The 20,938-nt window shown below is 49.0% G+C and overlaps 1 protein-coding gene and 1 long non-coding RNA gene across 3 annotated transcripts in view; one reads left to right on the top strand and one right to left on the bottom strand.

Annotated features, from left to right (window-relative positions):
- The window catches only part of SEPHS1 (selenophosphate synthetase 1), a 24,473-nt gene extending 18,408 nt beyond the window's left edge, over positions 1–6,065 (bottom strand). The window contains exons 1-2 of one of the 2 annotated variants that reach the window (XM_065650407.1): positions 5,976–6,065; positions 2,550–2,811 (exon numbers count right to left, since the gene is read on the bottom strand). In XM_065650407.1, coding sequence (XP_065506479.1) covers positions 2,550–2,742 — 193 coding nt within the window. In that variant the 5' untranslated portion in view covers positions 2,743–2,811; positions 5,976–6,065. Of the gene's footprint in view, positions 1–2,549; positions 2,812–4,993; positions 5,245–5,975 lie in introns of those variants that run through there. The other variant, XM_065650416.1, reaches the window with a different exon arrangement.
- LOC135997660 (uncharacterized) lies at positions 5,197–10,184 on the top strand. Its single transcript, XR_010607464.1, has 3 exons — positions 5,197–5,414; positions 7,980–8,282; positions 8,958–10,184. It is a non-coding gene; the product is annotated as an uncharacterized LOC135997660 (long non-coding RNA).
- The last annotated feature ends 10,754 nt before the right edge of the window (positions 10,185–20,938 follow it).

The following is a 20,938-nucleotide window of genomic DNA, read 5'->3' on the forward strand; positions in this document are numbered from 1 at the left end:
AATAAGCAATATTAAAACCTCCAGGCATTTGCTGAGATGCAAGAGTCCGCACAAAAGCCACAGGTCACAAATGACAACATGTTAGCTGATCCGCGCTCCCTGTCAATAACCTTGTGCCTTGTGGCAATGGCAGGCAGCTTACCTCCCTCCTGGGCTGGCAGCGAGCTGCCTGGAATTACTCTGCATAACTCTCGAGGCAAGAGTCTTCAAATCACCACTTTTCAGGGAGCAGATGCTGCACAGTAACTTTTCCTCATGTATTAATGAAACACGCTACCGAGCAAGAGCTACAAGCCAGTATTTGGCAGTGTCCTGTACAGGGATGGAGGGAGCTGCTGTCCCCTGAGGTCCTCCTGAGGGCACAGAGCAGGTCTGCCAGGCAGTGGATAAAATAGGTGGAGAGGATCTTGCCTCTCCTGCCTACTGAGGCAGCAGATGTTGCCTTGGAAGAGAAGGGACACTGACAGAAGCTCATGAGCAGAGATTTAGGGCAGCTCATCCTCTGCAGAAGCTACCCAGTCACTGTGCATGATGTCCAGTGTCTCCAGGGAACTGCATATGAGCAGCTAGAGAAAAGTGGCTCATGTATTTGGGCTGTTTTGCCCTCAGTTCACCTATTCATGCCATAACGCTGCAAGACTGACCTCACTTGAGCAGTTTTCCACAACTTCAGCAAAAATGCTGCTTGACAGACAGGTCAAGGGGCCATGATGGTCCTTCTCAGGCTACGTTTCTCTTCCACCAAAAAAAGACCATCTAAATAAGTAAATCTGCCCAAGGAGGTGACTGAAAAGAGTGATTTCAAGGTCCATAACAGCTCTGAAAATTAAAATCAAAGTTGCAGTTTCTTATGGATATATTCACAGCCATATTTAACATTGCTCTGGGTAACATCACTTGCAGAACTAGAAAGGAGTGAGGTTGAGCCTCCTATTGGCAATTTCCCCTCTTGATTGCATCTCAAAAACCTAGTGCATATACACAGGCTGTAAAGTTACCTGTCTTGCCCTTTTAGGCACAAGGTATCAGAGGCAAATAACACCAAACTCATCCAAAGACACATTTGTTAAAGGGATACTCACCATAAAAGCATATTTTTAAGAGACCTCAACTCTCTACTTTCTATTACTAACAGATTTCCTGTTACATAATATCATACCTGCATATTGATGGCATTAGTCTACTTGTTTACTTTTTCATATAGCTGGAGAAGAAAAATCTATTAGCAGTTCCATTACTGTTTAGAGCCTGTAAATTTATAAGAGAAAAAAAGAACAACAGCTGGATAATTAAATCTAAACCAAACTATTACTGACTTTAGAAATTTGCCAAACTGAAATGCTGTTGTGAGTACCTTCTTTAATTTAGAAAAAAACCCATATAAATAGCAATTTGGGGATAAAAGAAGCTGGAAGTGTCCTTCATTAGGCAATATTAAATTATAGTGCCACCCCAGCTCTACACACAATTGCTGCTTGGATATTTCATACAAAGCTCGCCATTGTTTAAGCAAGAACATGGGCTCCTTACTAATCTCTCACTGAATTCAATCTCTACCAAAACAATGGGTTGCAACCTGTTAGCCTGCTAACAGACAATTAGCAGTGTTAAAATAATTTTTAAAAAGGTTATTGGGCACTAAATTGGTACTTAAATAACTTTAGAATAAACGCTACATTGATATTCCTATGTTGAATAAAAAAAAATCCATTTTGTGCTGCAAAGCACAGATTGAATATGGCTGAGTACATAGACAAACATAATTAAATGTGCCATTAAACATATTATCTACATGAATTTATCTATATCAATATTAGGTACAGCAATTGCTATCAAAATACCTACGTTCACCCTGTTCACCATGTAGGTGGCTTGTGCAGGTTGTTTTCCCTTACTGCTTGCATCATTGTGCAAATACCAAAGAGAAAGTGAAGCTGGCAAGAACACAGAAGTCTTGGAAAGAGTCTTTCCCAGGCAGCTTCTACAGGTAAGCAAAACAGAGCAGGGAACAAGGAAAGGACTGAAAGGAAAAACAACAACTCTGAAACAATCCGCTCCCAAGCTCAGCTGAAGCGAGAAAGTTTTCTCTTGTTCACTATCTCTGACCCAGTAACAGAGAGGAGAGGAGAGGAACTTCACCTGTGAGTCACCTAATTGCATAAAAAGTCATTGCACTTGTTCCATAACTTTCCAAAGTAAACGTATTAATATTAAAGTCCAGAAATTAATTGATAAAACTTTAGTTTGCAAAGCATCTACTGGGGAAAGGGAGGAGGAGACTAGCTCCTAAAGCATGTGCCTATCACGATGGCCATTCCTGGCCATTTTTTCTTTGTAGTTGAGTGCACTGCAGGATGTTAAATAATTAAAATAACATTATTGTATCCCAGATGCCAACAAATGACAACATGAGAGTCATTCTTCATATTTCTGTGCAAACATTACACAACATACAATCCACAAACTGATTAAACAAACTGCAAATGAAATCATGTCACTAAGCACACTGAACAAAAGGATCGCACGTGTCTAGACGAGCAACAACTTACCCAACCTCGGCATAACTGCCCCCAGGAACTGTTCATCTTCCTGAAAATGGTTTTCTTGTAGAGATTCAAGCAGTTTCTGCAAGACATCCTGAGGCACTTTGCAGCCTGTGCCTTTCAGTTCAGTGAATCGGGTCAGACGGAAGCTGTGGTCCAGTTCATAACTTTCTGGGTTAAATGTCTCCCGAACAGACATGGTTCTCTCGCACAGACTGCTTGCCTTTCTCACCCCAGAGCAATAGTACCAGTTTCACTGCTGATCAGTCTAATTAAAAAAAAAAAAGGGAACGTTAGAAAATCCTAGAACCTGCAAGACAACAAGTTTTCCACATAGAGCAAGTTAAAAAGAAAGAGAAAGCACTCAACATCATCTTTCACTTGTTAAGACAGGTGGGCACATCTCTCATGCCCCATTTTTTTAAGACTACAAAGGAGTGACTCCTCTTCCTACCTTCCAACATTTAAAACTATAACTCAGGCAAATTAGAGAATGACTTTCTTTTCCAGCTATGCTGCATAAGTTTTTCACTAAAAAAAAAAAAAAAAAGAATAATCTAACACACTGACCTCATTTAACACAGAGGTAATGAAAGAAGTAATAGCTCCCAGGGCACTGAGGCCAATTTCCAAAAGGCAACCTGGGCCCTGATCCTGCAACATGCTCAGCAGAGACATCTGTTTGTACTCGGCTCAGTGCATGGTCATGATTTTAGCCATTAACATATTAATCTCCAAAATAAGATGCTTTTCAAATAATGGCTCTGCTTCGGTTCTGATGTAAGAAGCTGAAACTCCATAATACACCTGTTCTCCTTGGGGGAAAACGCAAGCCCAGTGTTCTGTTAGTACAGGTAACAGGAGAACAAAGAGGCCATACTTAAGCAGACTGGTTTACCTCCAAACATGCCAGTTTACCTCTTAGTATGTTCACAGACACAAAAATGTTGAAAAGTTTCTTGCCTCTCGAGCCCTTTTATAGTCAACTAACGATACTGAGAATACAGCGAATTGTCCATTAAAATGGTAATGTAAAAAGACACTGATGCAACTCATTTAATAAAATTCTTAACAATGCATGTCTAATTTTAGAACGTTTTTCCACTCTGACTCATATACACCACACTCCAAAACTAATAAAAGGCCTGAGACACTGAGTTCTAAACAGGAACGGCTGTGATAAAACGCAATTCATCCTTCTCAGAGAAGTTTTCAGGAATTACTAAAAACGACCTATCTGCGGTAGTTTCTTAGAAAGCAAGGATCCTGCCTAACAACAAGAACAGAGTTCAGCAGCATCGCTGACAAAAATCTGATACTGATAGTCATGTTGTTACGAGGTTAAGCTGAAAAGCAAAGAAAAAAAAGAACACAAGTGGCTGGTATTCGCGAAGTTCAGCAGCATTAAATGGAAGAAATTGTAAACCCACAGACTGTGCAACTAACCTCCCCTATGCAGCACTGATTAACGAGTACATCCATTCCACAAACTTTTAAGTCCACTAATTTATTGAATGTACTGTGTGGGAATTGAAGTTTTAAGCTCCCTGCAAACTTCTGATGTGGAGCCCAACTCCCCTTTACAGCGCTTTCCCTCCTTCTCTGGGAGGCGTGGCGCTTATTTAAACCGAATCTTCCAAAGCCCGGGCGTGGGCAGGAATCCAAACTCCAGTTACAAGAACGTGTCTTGGATGAGCAATGAATCCAGTCTGTAGCTGTTGTCTCCCAGTGCAAGACGCTAAGGACTTGTAATCAAAATAAATAAATAAATAAATAAGAGATAGCATCTGGAAAACAACCTGTCAACAGAAATGGGAAACAAAAGCTTCTCCAGGAGGCGGAATTTTTTTGTTGTTTCGTTCTTTTTTAACACTTCATTCTAATTAATTCCAGAGGTTTATAAAAAGCAGCTTGCCCCCCAAAGGAAACATTTTTCCTTCCTCCAACTAGTAATCGTAATATGCTTAGCACCCCCTACCTACTTATACAGGAAAGGATTCAGAGGCCACAGCCCACCAGGAACTTTTTTGCAGCCTTGAGGACTGTAAATAGATACAGTTCCCTAAATTAAGTTCCCTGGTTCGAAAACAAATATTGAAACAAACAAGACGATTTTCTTTAATGGAAAACATCCACTGTGCAAGAACACAATAACTCTTTAACGAAGACTGGAATAAAGCTGCATGCAACTATGTATTTCACAGACTGCCATAGGAGCAACCTTGCAAGGCCAAGTTTCTTGTGACTGCTGGCAGTCCATGCAGACGTGCAACTGGAGCGTCAAGCAGTACAGGAAAACACCTCGTAACCCAGATGTTTCTTACTTTAAAAGAACGGCATAATAAATATTAAAAATCTAAAGTTTAACCCTTGCCTCCCTAAAGAGCAGAGAGAGGAGAGCACAGGAGCAAAAAGGGGACAGCGAGGAAGAACCAGGGCCAAGTACCTACCCAAAGCAAACCCCAGAGCAGTTAACGACAACCCAACCGCCCGAGCCCGACCAGGTGAGGAACCGCGACCACCACTTATCCAGGGAGAGCGGCGAGCGGCGCTGCGGAGAGACATGGCTCTGGGACACCTTAAATTTCCAGCCGCTGCCTTTAAAGGCGAGCCAGGGCCTTCGCTGCTGCTCTTTGTGCAGCCGGAGAGGAGGAGGAGGAGGAGGCGGCGGGGAGGGACGGACGGACGGAGGGAGGAAGAGCAGCCCGGCAGAGCAGCCGCGCACCCGGCAACCCCGCGGGCCTCGCACTGGAGGGATGAACCCCGCGGGGAGCGGGGGGGGGGGGGGGCGCTCAGACAGGGGTTGAGCGACCCCCCCACCCCGCGCACCCCAAACCCCCGCGGGCGGGCCCGGGGCACACGTGCGTGCAGGTGAAATGCCGGGGGGGCGGGGTTAACCCCTTGCATGGGGGGGGGGGAGGGTTTGCAGGCGGCGGCGGCACGAGCCACCGGCCCCAGGGCGCGCGCGCGGGGCGGCCGGTGGAACGTTGGGCGCGCGCTCCGTGAGGTGGATGGGAGTGGGGGGCGGGGGGGGAGGGAAGGAGGGAAAAAAGGAAAAAAAAAAAAAAAAAAAAAGTCGGCGGGCGAAAAATTTAACCCGTCCGTTGCCAGCGCTGTTTGTGTGGGGTTTTTTTTTTGGTTTGTTTTTTTTTTTTTTTTTTTTTTAAAGCGGCCGCAGTGACGGCGCGGTGCGGCGCACTCCCTCCCACCCCCCTCCCTCCCGCTTCCCCCGCCCTTCCCCCGGGGCCGGGCTGAGGGAGGGCGGCACGGCCCGGGGCCAGGCGGGCAGCCCGCGCCCCGGCGGCACCGCGCCGTCCCCCGCACCCGGCCCGGCGTAACGGCGGAGGCGAATTCCCCTTTAAATCTCCCCGCCTTGCACCCCCACCCCCCCCCTCCTCTCCTCCTCCCTCCCTCCTCAGGTCTCCCTCTTACCGGCTCGCCTCCTCGCCCTCCGCCTCCTCCCGCGAACGGGACTCCCAGCCCAGTCCCACAATGCACCGGGCGCGCCGGGCTCCCTCAGCGCCGCCTGAATAGAAATGCAGCGGCCGCCGCCGGGCACGGGGGGGTTAAACCACCCCCCCCCTCCCCAAACCCAAACCCCAACCCCGACACCACACACACCCCTTCCTCCTCCCCGCGCGCCTCTCCCCGCGCGCGCTCCCCGCCCCCTCTGCCGCCCCCCCCTCCCCCCCCCCCAGCACACGCGGCGCGTTCCCGAGCGGGCGCGCTCGGGCGGTGGCGCGCACGCCGTTTCGAGGCGTTTCAAGGTCCGCGCCGCGCGAAAAGCGGGGTGCAGCCGCCTCGGGGTGTCCCCGCTGCACGGAGCGGGGGGGGGGGAGCGGCGCGGCCACGCAGCGCCCCCTGCACCGGTGCTGGGCGGGTCGCACCGCGCTGCAGATGGGTCTTGGGGGAAACATCCCGCTTGTGGGGGGCGCACCCCAACGGCGGGGTGCAAACGCGACGTCGGTGCGATGGGTGCGGGGACGGACAAAGGTTTGTTTCGTCAAAACTCTGCAAAATTCGTTGCTCCGACGCGTTGTCCGTGAATCGGCAAAATGTTGGGTTTGGGAGCGTTTTGTGGGGGAAATGGAGCTGGAGCTGAGGAGACAACGATGAGAGGCGATGGGCACAGACATCGAGAGGATGGACCAGACTCTTTTCAGTGGTGCCCAACAATAGGGTGAGGGGCAATGGGCACAGACTGAAGCACAGGAGGTTTCGTCTGAATATGAGGAGAAACTTCTTTCCTTTGAGTTGCCGGAGCCCTGGACCAGGCTGCCCAGAGAGGTTGTGGAGTCTCCTTCGCTGGAGACATTCAAACCCGCCTGGACACATTCCTGTGTGATCTGCTCTGGTGACCCTGCTTTAGCAGGTGGGTTGGACTGGATGATCTCCAGAGGTCCCTTCCAACCCCAACCGTTCTGTGATTCTGTGCTCTTCAGAGTCCTCCGCCTCTGCTGGTTTTTGCCCAGAAACAGGCCAAAAAGTCTCATTTGATCAATGTTACACGCCAAAGTTGGGCAAGAAAATCTGAGGGGGTCAGGTGGACTTGACGATGGGCAGATTTCATAGAATCATAGGATGTCCCGAGTTGGAAGGCACCCACAAGGATCATTGAGTCCAACTCCTCTCCCTATACAGGACAACCCCAAAATTCACACTATGTGTCTGAAGGTGTTGTTCAATAACTTCTTGAATATTTGGCCAACGTTATTTTCATTAATTTTTTTGCAGAGCTGAGGTTGTGGCCCCAGGGAGCCAGAGGAGCCCTCAGGTGTCATCTCAAGGGTCTCTGTGCATCCAGGATATTGCTTCTTGTCCAAGAGTCTAAGCCTAAGTCAACCTTTTTCCACCCCTGATTTGCAAAACATCCAGTTTTTTGTTACATGTTTCATATGTAAATCACTGGAACCTCACATATCTTTAACAAGCTTGATTTCCAGCGTCTTCAGTTCATTTTACTATCCGAAAGTGGTTTCCTTGCTTCTAAAGCCCCTTTTCCCAACCAGTTAAAGCCAAAAATCAAATTATTCTCACTTAAAACATGTCTTGCTTTACACGCAAGACAAGTTTTCCCCAGAAAGGAGGGGATTTTGGTGTTACGGATAGCATAGGGCCCTGTTTCACATTGCCAAATAGATAAAAAAATTATGCTTCTTGTAATTTGCAATTAAGTGCCTGATTAAGTAATTGCCTGTGAAATCACAGACTGCCTGTTGTGCCACTGTCTTTGAAACAGTCCTGCCTGAAAACAAGCAGAAAGAGAAGAAATTAAGGTGTTGCTTTTGTTGCCTGATTTTAATTACAATTTTAATCTCACGTGAATGTAGTGCCCCCTGGACTGTGGTGCGGAGGACCAGAGGTGCACGGGAGCTCCTGGTGCTGAGCATCTTTAGGAAGTCACTAATGTTATTTGCATAATTAATTTATTTTCAGGCTCGTCCGTGTTGCTTGCCTGGTGCACTTCAAGCTTGACCCACAGAAGTTGTTTCTCTGGGAGCAGCCGTGGTGTGTTTGACCGATGGTTTTGACGGTGGAGATGAATGGAGGACACGGTGCCCACATCCATGACCTGGAACTTGAACTTTTCTTCCTCCCTCCTCCTGGAGGAAAAAGGGGTGGGAAATCTTGGGATCTTCTTCTTGCCATCAATCCGAGCTGATTTGCTGAGTGCTGGCTTCATATCATGTCTGCGTGCTCCTTGATAGATGATTTCAATCTGAAGAAAAAAAAAAACCCGTAAGTGTCTTGAGAGGTGGTAATCGGATGCTCAGGCCTAACATTTCTCCAGCATTTAGCCATCGCCTCTGTTGCCAGCACCTCATTTGAAAAAAAAATAATCATGACACATAAGGAGAACCATGAGATAAAAGAAAAAATGAACATTGCTGATTTTTAAGCCCTGATTTAGTTTTTTCCTTTCTGATTTTTTTGGAGGGGAGAGGGAACTGAATCATACTTTCATCTTTTTTTTTTTTTTTCCACAGCCATGAGGGCTAGACACTTGTTTCTTTAACAAAGGGGGGAAAAAAACAATAAATTGAGATTCCCAGGTGGTAGTATGACTGAAAGAAAACCCAAATTCATGGAAATACGTGCCAAGGTGGTGAGGTCTGGTGATGCTGCCCTGTGTTACGTGCAAGAGTGGGAGGGAGGTACCTGTCTTGCAGGTGCTGTATCAGGGGCTGCCCCATCCCTTCCCATGGTTTCTGGGCCTGGGATGGTCACATCTGAAGACAGAGATGTGGGAAAAGGTCTCCAGGAAGGAAAACACATGCAGGGATATCCCTGCAGCCCATTAGAAACAATACAGATGTGACCCTCTAGAGCTGAAACTAAACAGGACCAGGGTATGGAGCTGGGCACTGTGCATAATTGACTGCACTGATTAATTAAAACCGTGCTTCTTGGCAGGGGTGATGGTGGAGCATCTGCTGAAGCTTCAGGTGGCTGTTGCTGCATCCAGCACGCGTGTATCCCAAACTTCTGCCGGGACCCCACGGCTGAAACAGCTGCTGGAGGACGCGTGGGATCAGAAAGGGAATCCTGTGCATCGTCCTTTTGGTGCAGGATCATAAACAAAACCCTAACACTAGTGGTGGATCCGGTAGCCCTAGGGAGAGCCTGCACTGCTGGAACCACCTGCTTCATGTAACATTTTCCTAGAATTAAATAACTGTTTTCTAGAGTTAAAAACCAATCAAATGGCTTTTTTTTTTTTTTCTTTCCCCTGCTGTCTGCGTGCAAAATCTCAAGCAGAAATTCCATGATCTGGAGTCATTTGGTCCAGTGCAATGAGAATGGTCTGCTCTGCACACCTTAGTGTGCAAAAAGACAAGAAAATAGAACCCTCCGTGCTGCTGCCTGATTGCTTGGTCACATCAAAGCCGGCTGCCTCCTGTGCTGACACAAGGATGCAACAGATGTCCTGAACATTTTCAGGTGCAGGGCCTGCATTTCTCTTCTTTTTTTTTTTTCTTGGATGACTCAGAGTATGGATTATTAGCAGCTTGTATTTCTTTGGCCAAAGTGCTATGTTGTGGATATGTCCAGGTTAAATCTAAGTAATATTTCTGATCTATGTAGGCTTCTGACTTGGTTCTGCATCTTTGGCGTTTACAAAATGATCAGCATTTGAACTCTCCTCATTCTGTTTCTTCAATGTCAGCAGAAACACTTTTTTTTTTTTTAAATAAAACAATGCAGCCTCCCCCTGCAATGTTTGTAACCAAGACACTGTGGCATTACAAAAGCATGAGAAAAATATTGCTGATTAAAACCAGGGTAAGAAATTACAGTGAAAGTGACTTTTTTTTTTCTCATTGCAGAATTCACAATGAAGGGGCTGGTAAAATGGGACCAGCTGGTTTAGCCCTACTTGTGCTGATTACTAGGTTTCATGCACTGAAACTACTTTCACCGGCATGTTGTCATGTGCCTTTGATATGAAAACTTTAATTTTGGTGTGAGAACTGAATTTCTCTTGTTGTAAAATACATCTCACGGCATCACTTTCCCCTCACCTCTCCCTGTTTTGACAAAGCTAAGTTTGTTCTATCATCAGCTTTCCATGCCTCTTTTTTCTCTGTTTCCTGCAACTCATTAATACACAAGTGGTATTAAATAATAATGATTCCAGCAGTGGTCTCTGCTGTGCCTCGGTGTTTGCTCCTTTTTGCTTCGAGGAGCAGATGTTCCCTGTCTTTGTTTTCTGTCACCAAATGGGGACTTTGCCCTTTTAACCTTTGATACGGTCCTTTAATAGTCTCTGACAAGAGATTTTATCAAGAGCCAAATAAACGATAGCAGCCTAGCAGCTTTTATTAAATGTTTCCATGGTGTTTAACAGCAGTTTAAGGAAATGCAGGTTCCTTTGCGGTTTTGCCGACTGTATTGATCTGGTGGTCCCTTCTCCCGACTGCCCCCTCTCCTGCCCGGGGGGCTCGGGCTGGGCTGATCCCCATTGTCCCTGCACCCAGGTGAGCATCTGCCATAGAAGGGTCCCAACCAGGGCTCTGCAGACCTGGTGCTGCTCCAGCACCAGCCCCTGACCAAGCCACACCGCAGACTAGCCAAACAAGGGTGATGCTGCCTACGAACAGCCAACGAGGTCCAACCAGTCTCGCCTGGACCCCATTTTCCAACAACTGCTCATACAAGAGAGGGAGTGCAGTATCTTCTTGGATGCTGCTGAGGTCTTGGTGCTTGTTCCCCCCTTGCCAGGGGCCACTGGCTGCTTTTGCACCAGCAGTTATAATCACAGAATCATAGAATAGTTTGGGTTGGAAGGGAGCTTCAAAGCTCATCCAGTGCCACCCCTGCCATGAGCAGGGACATCTTCACCAGCTCAGGTTGCTCAGAGCCCCGTCCAGCCTGGCCTGGGATGTCTCCAGGGATGGGGCATCCACCACCTCTCTGGGCAACCTGGGCCAGTGTTTTACCACCCTCAGTGTAAAAAATCTCTTCCTCATGTCCAGCCTGAATCTCGCCTCCTTTAGTTTAAAACCAGCACCCCTTGTCCTATCGCAACAGGCCCTGCTAAAAAGTCTGTCCCCATCTTTCTTATCGGCCGCTTTTAAGTACTGAAAGGCTGCAATAAGGTCTCCCCAGAGCCTTCTCTGCTCCAGGCTGAACAACCCCAACCGTCTCAACACCATTGCACTTTTTTTGCAATAAACACCATTGCACTTTAAAGCAGCTCTAACCTTTCCTATAAAGAGATGCTCTTGCAACACTCATCTCTTCCTCATCCCTTTTGCTGTATCTCACACCTTGCTCCTGCACTTGGTCAACCCAGAAGCCCCAAGGGAGCATTCACCTCCCAGTTTCTACTGATTTATTTGCCTGGGAATCAATGTGGCTCATGCAAACAGCCATTAGCCCAGGGCTGGGTTGGTGAGGGCTCTCCCCGGGGCAGGAGGTCTCATGGACAGTTTGGGAAGGTGGTACTTCTGGAGCTGAGTTGTTCCTATGCGCTCTCTCATCGCCTCTTGCAAGAGGCCTCAGCTGCTCCCCATCACACTTGTGCTTCAGAACCCTCACCAGCTCCGTTCCCTTCTTTGAACTCGCTCCAGCACCTCAAGGTCTTTTTTTGTTCTGGGGAGCCCAAAACTGACTCCAGGATTCACGGTGCAGCCCCACAAGTGCCCAGTACAGATGGATGTAGGGCTTCATTTCCCTAAGCTACGTCCCACTGTGCTGAGCCTGGGCATCCCCCAAAATTTGCCATCCCCCACACCAAAAAAGCTTTGGCAAGGACATGCCCCAGGGAGAGCTGCTCCTGCACCGTGGTTGGCACTGGCACGACCCCATTATCACCATTGTACGGCTGCTCCTGCCACACACACAGCCCATACACCCTGTGCTTTTCCGCACCAAGACGCTTTCTGAGGCTTGAGTTTATAAATAAACCAGGAGCCTCTTGCCTCCCACCCGGCTTCAAGCGCCGTTACCTCCCTTTGTTTCAGAAAGGGCTTGTGCCATCCTGCCAGCCAGACCTGCAGCCACTCGATACGGGCTCCCTTGTGATGAGCCTCCAACACTGACTTCCCGAATTACCATCTGGAGCCATGGGTGCAGCTGAGCTGAGCCAACGATCCTATTCCAGCTGCTGGCACTCACCAAAACATCTGCCTCGCCTGCGTCGTGCTTGTTGATGGAGCTCTGCACAGCTCCCGATGTGTCGTTTGGGAATATAAATTGAGTTCCTCCGAGCTGGAACCACCTGCTTCAGATAATTTCCTTGGCAAGGAGTCTTCTTTCTTACTCTCCATCCAGGATTTTTCTGTCTACCACTGCTGCCAGCCCTGCCTAGTACCAGGGTGGGGAGTTGGTACTGATGGGTGGGAGTTTAGGTGAACCCATGGGGGAAATGCTATCCTGCTGCTCGGGCACAGTGAAAGGCAAACACGCTGTTTAAATCATATAATCAGAGAATCACAGACTGGTTTGTGTTGGAAGGGACCTTTAAAGTTCATCTAGTCCACCCCCTCTGCCATGGGCAGGGACACCTTCCACTAGACCAGGTTGCTCAAAGACCTGTCCAACCTGACCTTGAACACTTCCAGGCATGGGCCAACCACAGCTTCTCTGGACAGCCTGCTCCTGTGTCCCAGCAACCTCATTATAAAACAATTCTTCCTTATGTCCAATCTAAACCTACCTTCTTTCAGCTTAAAAGACTTCTCAGACCTCTCAGCAGGACTGATGCAGAAGAGCTGGTGCTTCATCCAGAGCAGTTTGCCCAAGTCCCATCAAGATGGAGGTGGGAGGTGGGATGCTCTTCTCTACTCTGCCACCAATGAGCTGAATGGCCTCACCTGGGACTCCATCTAGCTTTGGTTGCTTCTGTTTTCAAGGCACTTGGGTGCTCATTGATGCTCAACTGAGGCCAGTTGGACACGTGAGCAAAGCAGCTCTCTGGGCAAACATGTGGCTGACCAAAGTGACCACAGTGACCCTGCCTCCTTTGCCTACTGGAAGCCAGGGTGGTGGTGGCTGCTGCTGCTGCCCCCAGCCTCTGTTTTCCCTGCATAGGGTGACACGCTGCCCTTCAGGTCTGTCCCTGCCTCTGCTCCTTCTTCTGCCCTAGCAGCATCCATTAGATGAGCATCTAATTAGGATCCGCTAAACACACCTGAGTTGTTGACTGCTGAAGCTGAGCTGAATCCCACCCTGGGATCATGCTAACCAGGCACCCAAAACTTGAGCAAATGGGGAAAAGTGGTTCATACACCGAATTTCTCTGTTGGGAAATGGGTGTAATATCAACAAAGTGCTCTCAGGGTTGCAGGTGAGGTGCCCTGCAAGAGACCACATGTGCCACATCCGTCCACTCCTCTCCACAGGGATCACCACTGTGCTATGGTGTATTTTTCCCTTTGGAAAAGCAAAAATAAACCAAACCCTTATGCAGGGGTTTCGTGGTTTGCTCTTCTCGAGGGGCTGAATGTGAATGTGTTGCCATAACAATCTCACAGCAGAGGAAGAACCTGAACATCTCTCTTGCATCCAGTCCAGCTAGCAGAGGGGACACGAGGTTTGCTTTGACTCCCCTGAGAAACTCCTGGGAAGCCCCTGATTTACACACATCAAGAGGTGCAAAGGCTGTTTCACAGGGATGATCTGTGGAGCTGCTAGGAGACCCCTCCGGTGGAGGTGGACCTTCCACCACAACTGGGATGTGGGGGTGGACAGAGGAGGGTGTCAGGCTCCCCACAAGCTCTACACCCCGAAATGCAGCTCAATGGTGGTGGGAATTGCTGTAATGTGGTGGTCCGCATCTTCCTAAAGGGTTTTTACCAGCATTTAAAAGAAAAAAAAAAAACAACATCAAAAACACACAAGGAGGGCAATGATCATGCCGTTAAACCTTTCCATTTCTCAATTTCTTTCCCATCCCCTGCATCACAATCACAGAATCATGGAATCACAGAATCATACAACAGTTTGGGTTGGAAGGGAGCTTCAAAGCTCATCCAGTGCCACCCCTGCCATGAGCAGGGACATCTTCACCAGATCAGGTTGCTCAGAGCCCCGTCCAGCCTGGCCTGGGATGTCTCCAGGGATGGGGCATCCACCACCTCTCTGGCCAACCTGTTCCCATATTTTATCACCCTCAGTGTAAAAAATTCATTCCTCATGTCTAACCTGAATCTCCCCTCTTTTAGTTTAAAACCATCACCCCTTGTCCTGTCATAACTATGTGCCCCCACCCTCCCGCTGCAGCCAATTCTGAGTGTATTTTCTCAGGATTTGTGCCCAGGATTGGCACTAAGTAAACTCTGCACGACAGCATCAACCTTTGCAGGACCCCATGCTCAGGCAGTGGGATAAGTGAGTGGAAAGGGGTAAATGCTTGGGGTAACATGGGGGTCCCAGGAAGACACGTCCCTCCGGGTAAAATATTTTCCGGGAAAGTAAAGCCCACGTACCAGCAGATGCCAGGCACAGATGGGCAGCACTTGTTGGGAAAGCAGCAAAGCAAAAACCAGCGATCAGCCCCAGCAACGTCTGCTTTGATTTCCAGAAATGCAATTAACACCCACCCTGATGCAACTCCGCACCAGAGAGCGAACCAGCAGGGAAGAGCCGCTCTTCCCAAATGCAAAGCGTTGCACCAGGCCCCATCCACTGCTTGCTCAAGTGATGCCTGCGGTGTCCAGAGCCACTGCAAAGCCAAGCCTGAGCGTTGTTTTTAACTCAGTTAAACTGAAGAGCCAAACCTTGCTATGATTCATATTCTTATTACTATCCATATGTCTGATGTAACTAACGGGTCAGGGAATAGTTTTGGGCTCCAAAAAATGGGATTTTCCCCCTTTTTGCAGGGTTGATTTAACCTGGGTGGCTCTGCAAAAGCTGTTGTGAATGTCAGAGGTTGAGGGGTGGACCTGGAATGGGTGGGCTGGAGCAGAGAAATGCACAGGGCTGCTGGCAGGTCTACTCGTGCCACTGAAACTGCCACCGAACACCAGCCTCACGTGCACCTCCTGACACCCAGCAGACAGCGCCAGGGACAGAGCAGTGAACCCAACCCAGTCTTACCAGTTTGGGCAAAGACCATGGGCACTGGAATAGCTCTTGCTTATAGCATCATAGAATGGTTTGGGCTGGAAGGGACCTTCAAATGCTATCTGGTCTACTGCCCCTGCAATGAGCAGGGAGGTGTCCATCTAAATCAAGTTGCTCAGAGCCCCATCCAGCCTGGCTTTGAAAGTCTTCAGGGATGGGGCATCTACCACCTCTCTGGGCAACCTGGGCCAGTGTTTTGCCACCCTCATTGTAAAAAATTTCTTCATTATATCTAGTCTATCATGTCCAAGGTGATCTTGGTGGTGCACAACACAGGCAAGCTGGGGTGGTCCTGCATGGCTGGTGGTGCTGTCCTGTGTCGCATCACCAGCATCCCACCCAGGGGGACCATTGGCATGACTGGGATGAGCAAGGTTTGCTCCAAGGGACTCCCTGCTGCCAAGAGACCCCTGCAATATTCACAACGTAGAGTCCAAATATCCTTGTGGAGAGAGCTGACTGCTTTTACAAGTGAAGATAATATTTTAGGGGTGATCTCCTTGAAAAGGCAATGATATTCCAGTGACTTACAGACCGAGGAGGCAGAGTTCAGGGTAGAAAATTGCTTTTAAGTTCAGCCTTTTAAGATATCAGAGCTAGTTTTGCTTCTAAAACTTCCCAAATGTGAGCAAGAATCACCTCACCCACCCACACCACTAAATATTTAGTCATTTTTAACAAGTTAAACAAAGCCCTTTGATTGGATTTATGCTAATGGCTTCTCCGTAGGCATTTCTGATTCATTTACATTTCATTTTGAAATTGCCTGTGTACATTGCTGATTCTCCCCAACACCATTAGCAGATAAAAGGAACGAGTAACGGGTCACAGACGCCACAAGATGGCAATAGTTGAAGAGCAATTTGTTTCTGGAGGATGAGATCTGGGGTTCGCCAGCAAACACCGCGCTGCCTGTGCATTAACCTTCGCTCTTGAAGAGGGGTTTGCGTCGGACGAAAGCAAAGTAGCTTGTGCGCGAGGTGGGTGGGTTCACCTTCCCCCCCAGTGACAGAGATGGAGGAGAGCGGAGACGATGAATTGTTCAAGGTCGGCCCGGCAATGTCCTGTCTCCCAGTTTTGCAGAGCAAAACTTGCAGCGTGGAAACACGGGCGGTTTGCACACCCCGAGGTGGAGACTCTGAGCCCGGGCTATGGGTGCAAATTGGGTTTTCCTGTGTCTGAGCTTCTTGGGTGGATGACAGCTGGCCGCGTTGCTGTGCTAACACCCAACATGTATCTACCAACATGGTAGATTGGTAATTGACCCTGATTTGCAGGGTCAGGAGAAGAGGTCTCAGGCCCACAGCATCCCTGGACCCACCACGGACGGACTGCAGTGGATAAGAGCATCTCTGACTCCGTGATAGGACTAAGAGACTGGACCAGACAGGCCACTACCTGATTACTTTTCAAAAAATATTAGGTCAGTGGTTTCAAGTGAAGCCTCAGGAAGTTTGCAGATGATACCAAGATGAGAGGTGTGGTTTGATTTGCTAGAGGTATGGGATGCCATCCAAAGGGACCTTGACAGGCTGAAGGAGTCAGTCCCTGTGAACAACATGAGGTTCAACAAGGCCAAGCGCAAGGTCCTGCACCTGGGTCGGGGCAACCCCTGGTATCACTCCAGGCTGGGGATGAAGGGACTGAGAGCAGCCCTGCCAAGAAGGACTTGGGGGTGCTGGTGGATGAGAGATCGGCCATGAGCCGGCAATGTGCACTTGCAGCCCCGAAGCCAATGGTATCCTGGGCTGCATCACAAGGAGCGTGGGCAGCAGGTCAGGGAGGTGATTCTGCCCCACAGGTGAGACCTGTGGCCAAGGCTGGAGTCTCTGCTGCTCTAAGGCTTCCTCAAGGGGTCACCAAATGGGGGATGATCCATCATACTCAGTGAAGATCAGCGAAGGAACTGCACAAGACCCCATGGCTGTGATAAACGTTAAATGCAAAATCTGTGTTAATGCATTGGAGGCCGGCACACTTTGTGCTCTCCAGGTGATGAAGCTGGGAATGATGTCCTTCCAGACAGAGAAGGCAGGAAATGGAGGAGGCCTTGCAACAGCACCCAAACAGCACCCAAAACTCCATCTCTGTGGGATACAGCACATCCACTGCCATGTCCTGGCTCCCCTCCCTGGGGACTGGCAGCACCTGGGTGTCCAGGTAAATTTTATGCAAGCAAAGGGTGTTTCTAACCCCAAGGGAAGCCTCGTTTCCCGCAGGGCATCCAGCCCAGTCTGGTCCTTGGCTCTGTCTATGGCATCAACCTCGTAAGGGCAGGGTGGATGGAGAGGTAAGAAGCAGATACCCCACTGGTGCTGCCAGCATTAGACAAGGTAACGTGCTCCAGGGGGATGGAGGTCCGTGCGCTTTGGGGACTGAGCCACCATCAGAAACAAAAAAAAAATCAAGAAAACTGAGGGTGGATGGTATCACCAATCTCACCAGCCAAAAAGCGGGTGGGATGCTGTGGGCAGGATCTGACACTGCTACAGTGGGAGAGAGAGCTGGGGTCTGGACACTCATGCAGCAACTCAGGGAACAGGGGATCAGAAGGGAGCGGAGGTCCAGCCAAGAGCAGAGCGGTTTCCACACGTCCCCTGTGCCACGGTGAATGGAGACATGAGATACAGTCAGTGAATCCTGAAATCTCTCGGGATTAAATGATTACATTAATCTTTGCTTTCTCTAAGCCTCAGTAATAGCAATAGCCACATGCTGGTTCCAGTCCAGATCCCTCCATGCTAACTCCATGGTGACTCGTTGGAGAGCTGGCACGGGCTCTCAGTGTCCCGACACGCGATTGTCCCCCTCCAGTTCACACTCGCTTTTGCCTGGTGCCTCCGTGGTGGTGCTGGGCACCGGGCGAAGGTAGAGCCGGGATGCTGTGGGGTGGGAGCATTGCTGCCAATCTGGTTTTTTTGGAAGTCTCCTGGACTGAGTTCACTTGCTAGAGTGTGAGACCACCTCCCAGTTTGCACAGGCCATTCATATGAGGGTTTGCTGAATGACTCTTGGGCTGGGAAGGTCCTTGAGGCCACCAGGGTGTCAGTGGATGGCAGAGCTATGTGGGTTGGCCTTTTCCATCCACCCTGACCCGACCAGGCACCATCTGAAGATGTGTGCTGTTTTGACTGAAAGGCTGAGGGAGCTGGGGCTCTTTAGCTTGGAGAAGAGGAGACTGAGGGGTGACCTCATTAATGTTTATATGAAGGGTGGGTGTCAGGAGGATGGAGCCAGGCTCTTCTTGGTGACGACCAACAGTAAGACAAGGGGTAATGGGTTCAAGCTGGAACACAAGAGGTTCCACTTAAATTTGAGAAGAAACTTCTTCTCAGTGAGGGTGACGGACACCGGAACAGGCTGCCCAGGGGGGTTGTGGAGTCTCCTTCTCTGGAGACATTCAAAACCCACCTGGACACCTTCCTGTGTAACCTCACCTAGGTGTTCCTGCTCTGGCAGGGAGATTGGACTGGATGAGCTTTTGAGGTCCCTTCCAATCCCTAACTTTCTGTCATTCTGTGATTCTGAGTTAATTTTCTTCATACAGTTAGAAACTTTTTCATAGCTAGCACTGTCATTGTTTGGATTTAGCTTGAGAACAAGAAGATGAAACCCCGGGACAGAGCTGAAGTTTTTAATTGTTGCTGTCTGGGAGCAAGGTCTTTCTGAGTGCTCTGCCCACAGGTGGGAGGCAGCTGAGAAGGGGAACATGGGTGGAACAGACGTTGCCTGACATCCAGACTGATCAATAAGGGTATTCCATGCCATTAGCATTATGCTTCATCTTTAAGGAGACTCAGGATCTTCTGACAAGGGATGGAGTCAGGATGGACAGGGATGGACAGGAACGGAGACCTGTTCTGGTTCTGTCCTGTTTGGGGAGTTCTGTTTGGGAGTTTCTTTATTTTGGCCTTTTGCCATCCTGCTGTTTGCAGAGGTCTCTGAGTTTTTCTGCCTTTTTCTCTCTTCTCTCTCTGGGATCAGCTGCTCAGGACCATGTGCTGCTTCCTGAGATGAGCTGCTCAGCATGGATGGAGTTCATGAGGAATCACACTGAGTATCTTTTATTTTATATTCTATTTCCATTTTACATATATTATTAGTGGTAGTAGTGTATTAGTGTTTAGTTATTATATTGGACTGTGTTTGTCTCAATCCATGGATTTCTTCCTTCCCTTTCAATTCTCTCGCCTGTTTGGGGGTGGGAGGGGGGAAGTGAGCGAGCGGCTGTTGCGGTTGTATTGCTAACTCGGACTAAACCACAACAAGATGACATTTCTCCTGGGTGCACTGGTGATGGACACAACCAGTGGACATCCCTGACCACAGTGGTGGTTGCGACCCCAAGCTGGCCCCACAGTCAGGCTCCTGTAGGGGCCACAGGACACCATGGTCCTCCGACGCATGATGGATCTTGCTGGGCAGATGGTAGATGAAGGTCTTCACCCCATGGCAGGTGGCAGCTTTAGGGACAACTGTGGTGGTGTAAATGCTTTAATGCAAAGTTACACTGGGATGAGCTGCATGGGAGAGCAACCATCAGAGCAACCATTCCTCTCTCCAGACCTCCAGGAAAGATCGTGCACCAGTTTGGCAACTGGTGGGCCCAGGGTCCAGCTGATGGCCTGCCACCCACCACACCAGTTCGTAATCCTTGACAAACCTCCCTCCAAAGGGTCTCACAGCACAAGGATGAGCCAAAGCAGCTCCTTCTTGGACTTGGCTCAACATTTCCAGCCGTGGGACCTTGCTTGTCCCTCACTGCCGCTCTTGATGAGTGGATTTGCTCTCTGAGCGGTGTTATTGCTGTTTGGCAGTTACCTTCCTTGCCCTGCTGTGGTGAGATCTTCCAGGGCTGGAGAGCCACAAGGTCACTTGAGGCAGGCCTGGACACCCTGTGAGGACTCCTCCTGAGAGCAATTCTGAAGCAAACCAGCTCATCTCAAGGCAGCGGCTGGGAAGGTTGGATGGATGCTAGATGGGGTGAGCTCGGTGCCTGCACCCACCCAGGGAGTGAGAGGACCGAAGGGGAGAATGTGGGTCATGAAACGCAGCCTCTTCTCCTCTTACCACCATCCCTCTGGTCAATGATTACTTGCAGTTACAGCCAGAATTATGTCTTCATTCCTAATTAGCTGCCTCATCCTAATTCCTCTATACCTCTGAGGATCTGGGCGGAGGAAGGAGCCAGCACAGAAGCACAAGGGGTGTGACTCCCCAATTTCCAAATTCTCGAAGTATTAGCTGTTTTCTTCCCCCGTTCACAGTTGGGCATAATGACATATACATGGAGGGGAGGGGATAAAACTGATGGAATTATTTCTTTTTTTTTTTTTTAAGCCCAGAATCAATGTTTACACACCGGAGCTAAATTATTTATACACATAATGTTATAGGTTTCACATCGGTAGCTTTTATTAGCATTCAGCGGATGAGAAATCATACCTGACCTACTTGTACAAACCCTTTTGTGCCTCTCCACGATGACAGCGTGGTGAGGAAGGGGTGAAGGCACTTGCCCCAGCCCGGCTGTGAGGATGCTCGAGCAGTGGGAGAGTCGCCGGAGGGCAAAGGGATGTCTTGGTATGACCTAAAGGACATTTTGCTGCCGTAGATGTGGGGGAGAAAATACGTAAGGGAGTTATTTTTGCAAAGTCTCGTAGAATCCTGGCTACCTCTGTTTCTCTAGAAGGATGTGCACCAGTTGGATTTTCCTGGGATTGTGCTCCGTCCCTTCCCCAGTGAAGGAGAGATGTGTTTCCCACTGAGGCACCACAATTTCAGCATGGGTAGGTTTTTTGGGGAGAAGGTTTGTCTCCAGA

Source organism: Caloenas nicobarica, chromosome 1 (assembly GCF_036013445.1).
Source record: "Caloenas nicobarica isolate bCalNic1 chromosome 1, bCalNic1.hap1, whole genome shotgun sequence".
Taxonomy (NCBI): domain Eukaryota; kingdom Metazoa; phylum Chordata; class Aves; order Columbiformes; family Columbidae; genus Caloenas; species Caloenas nicobarica.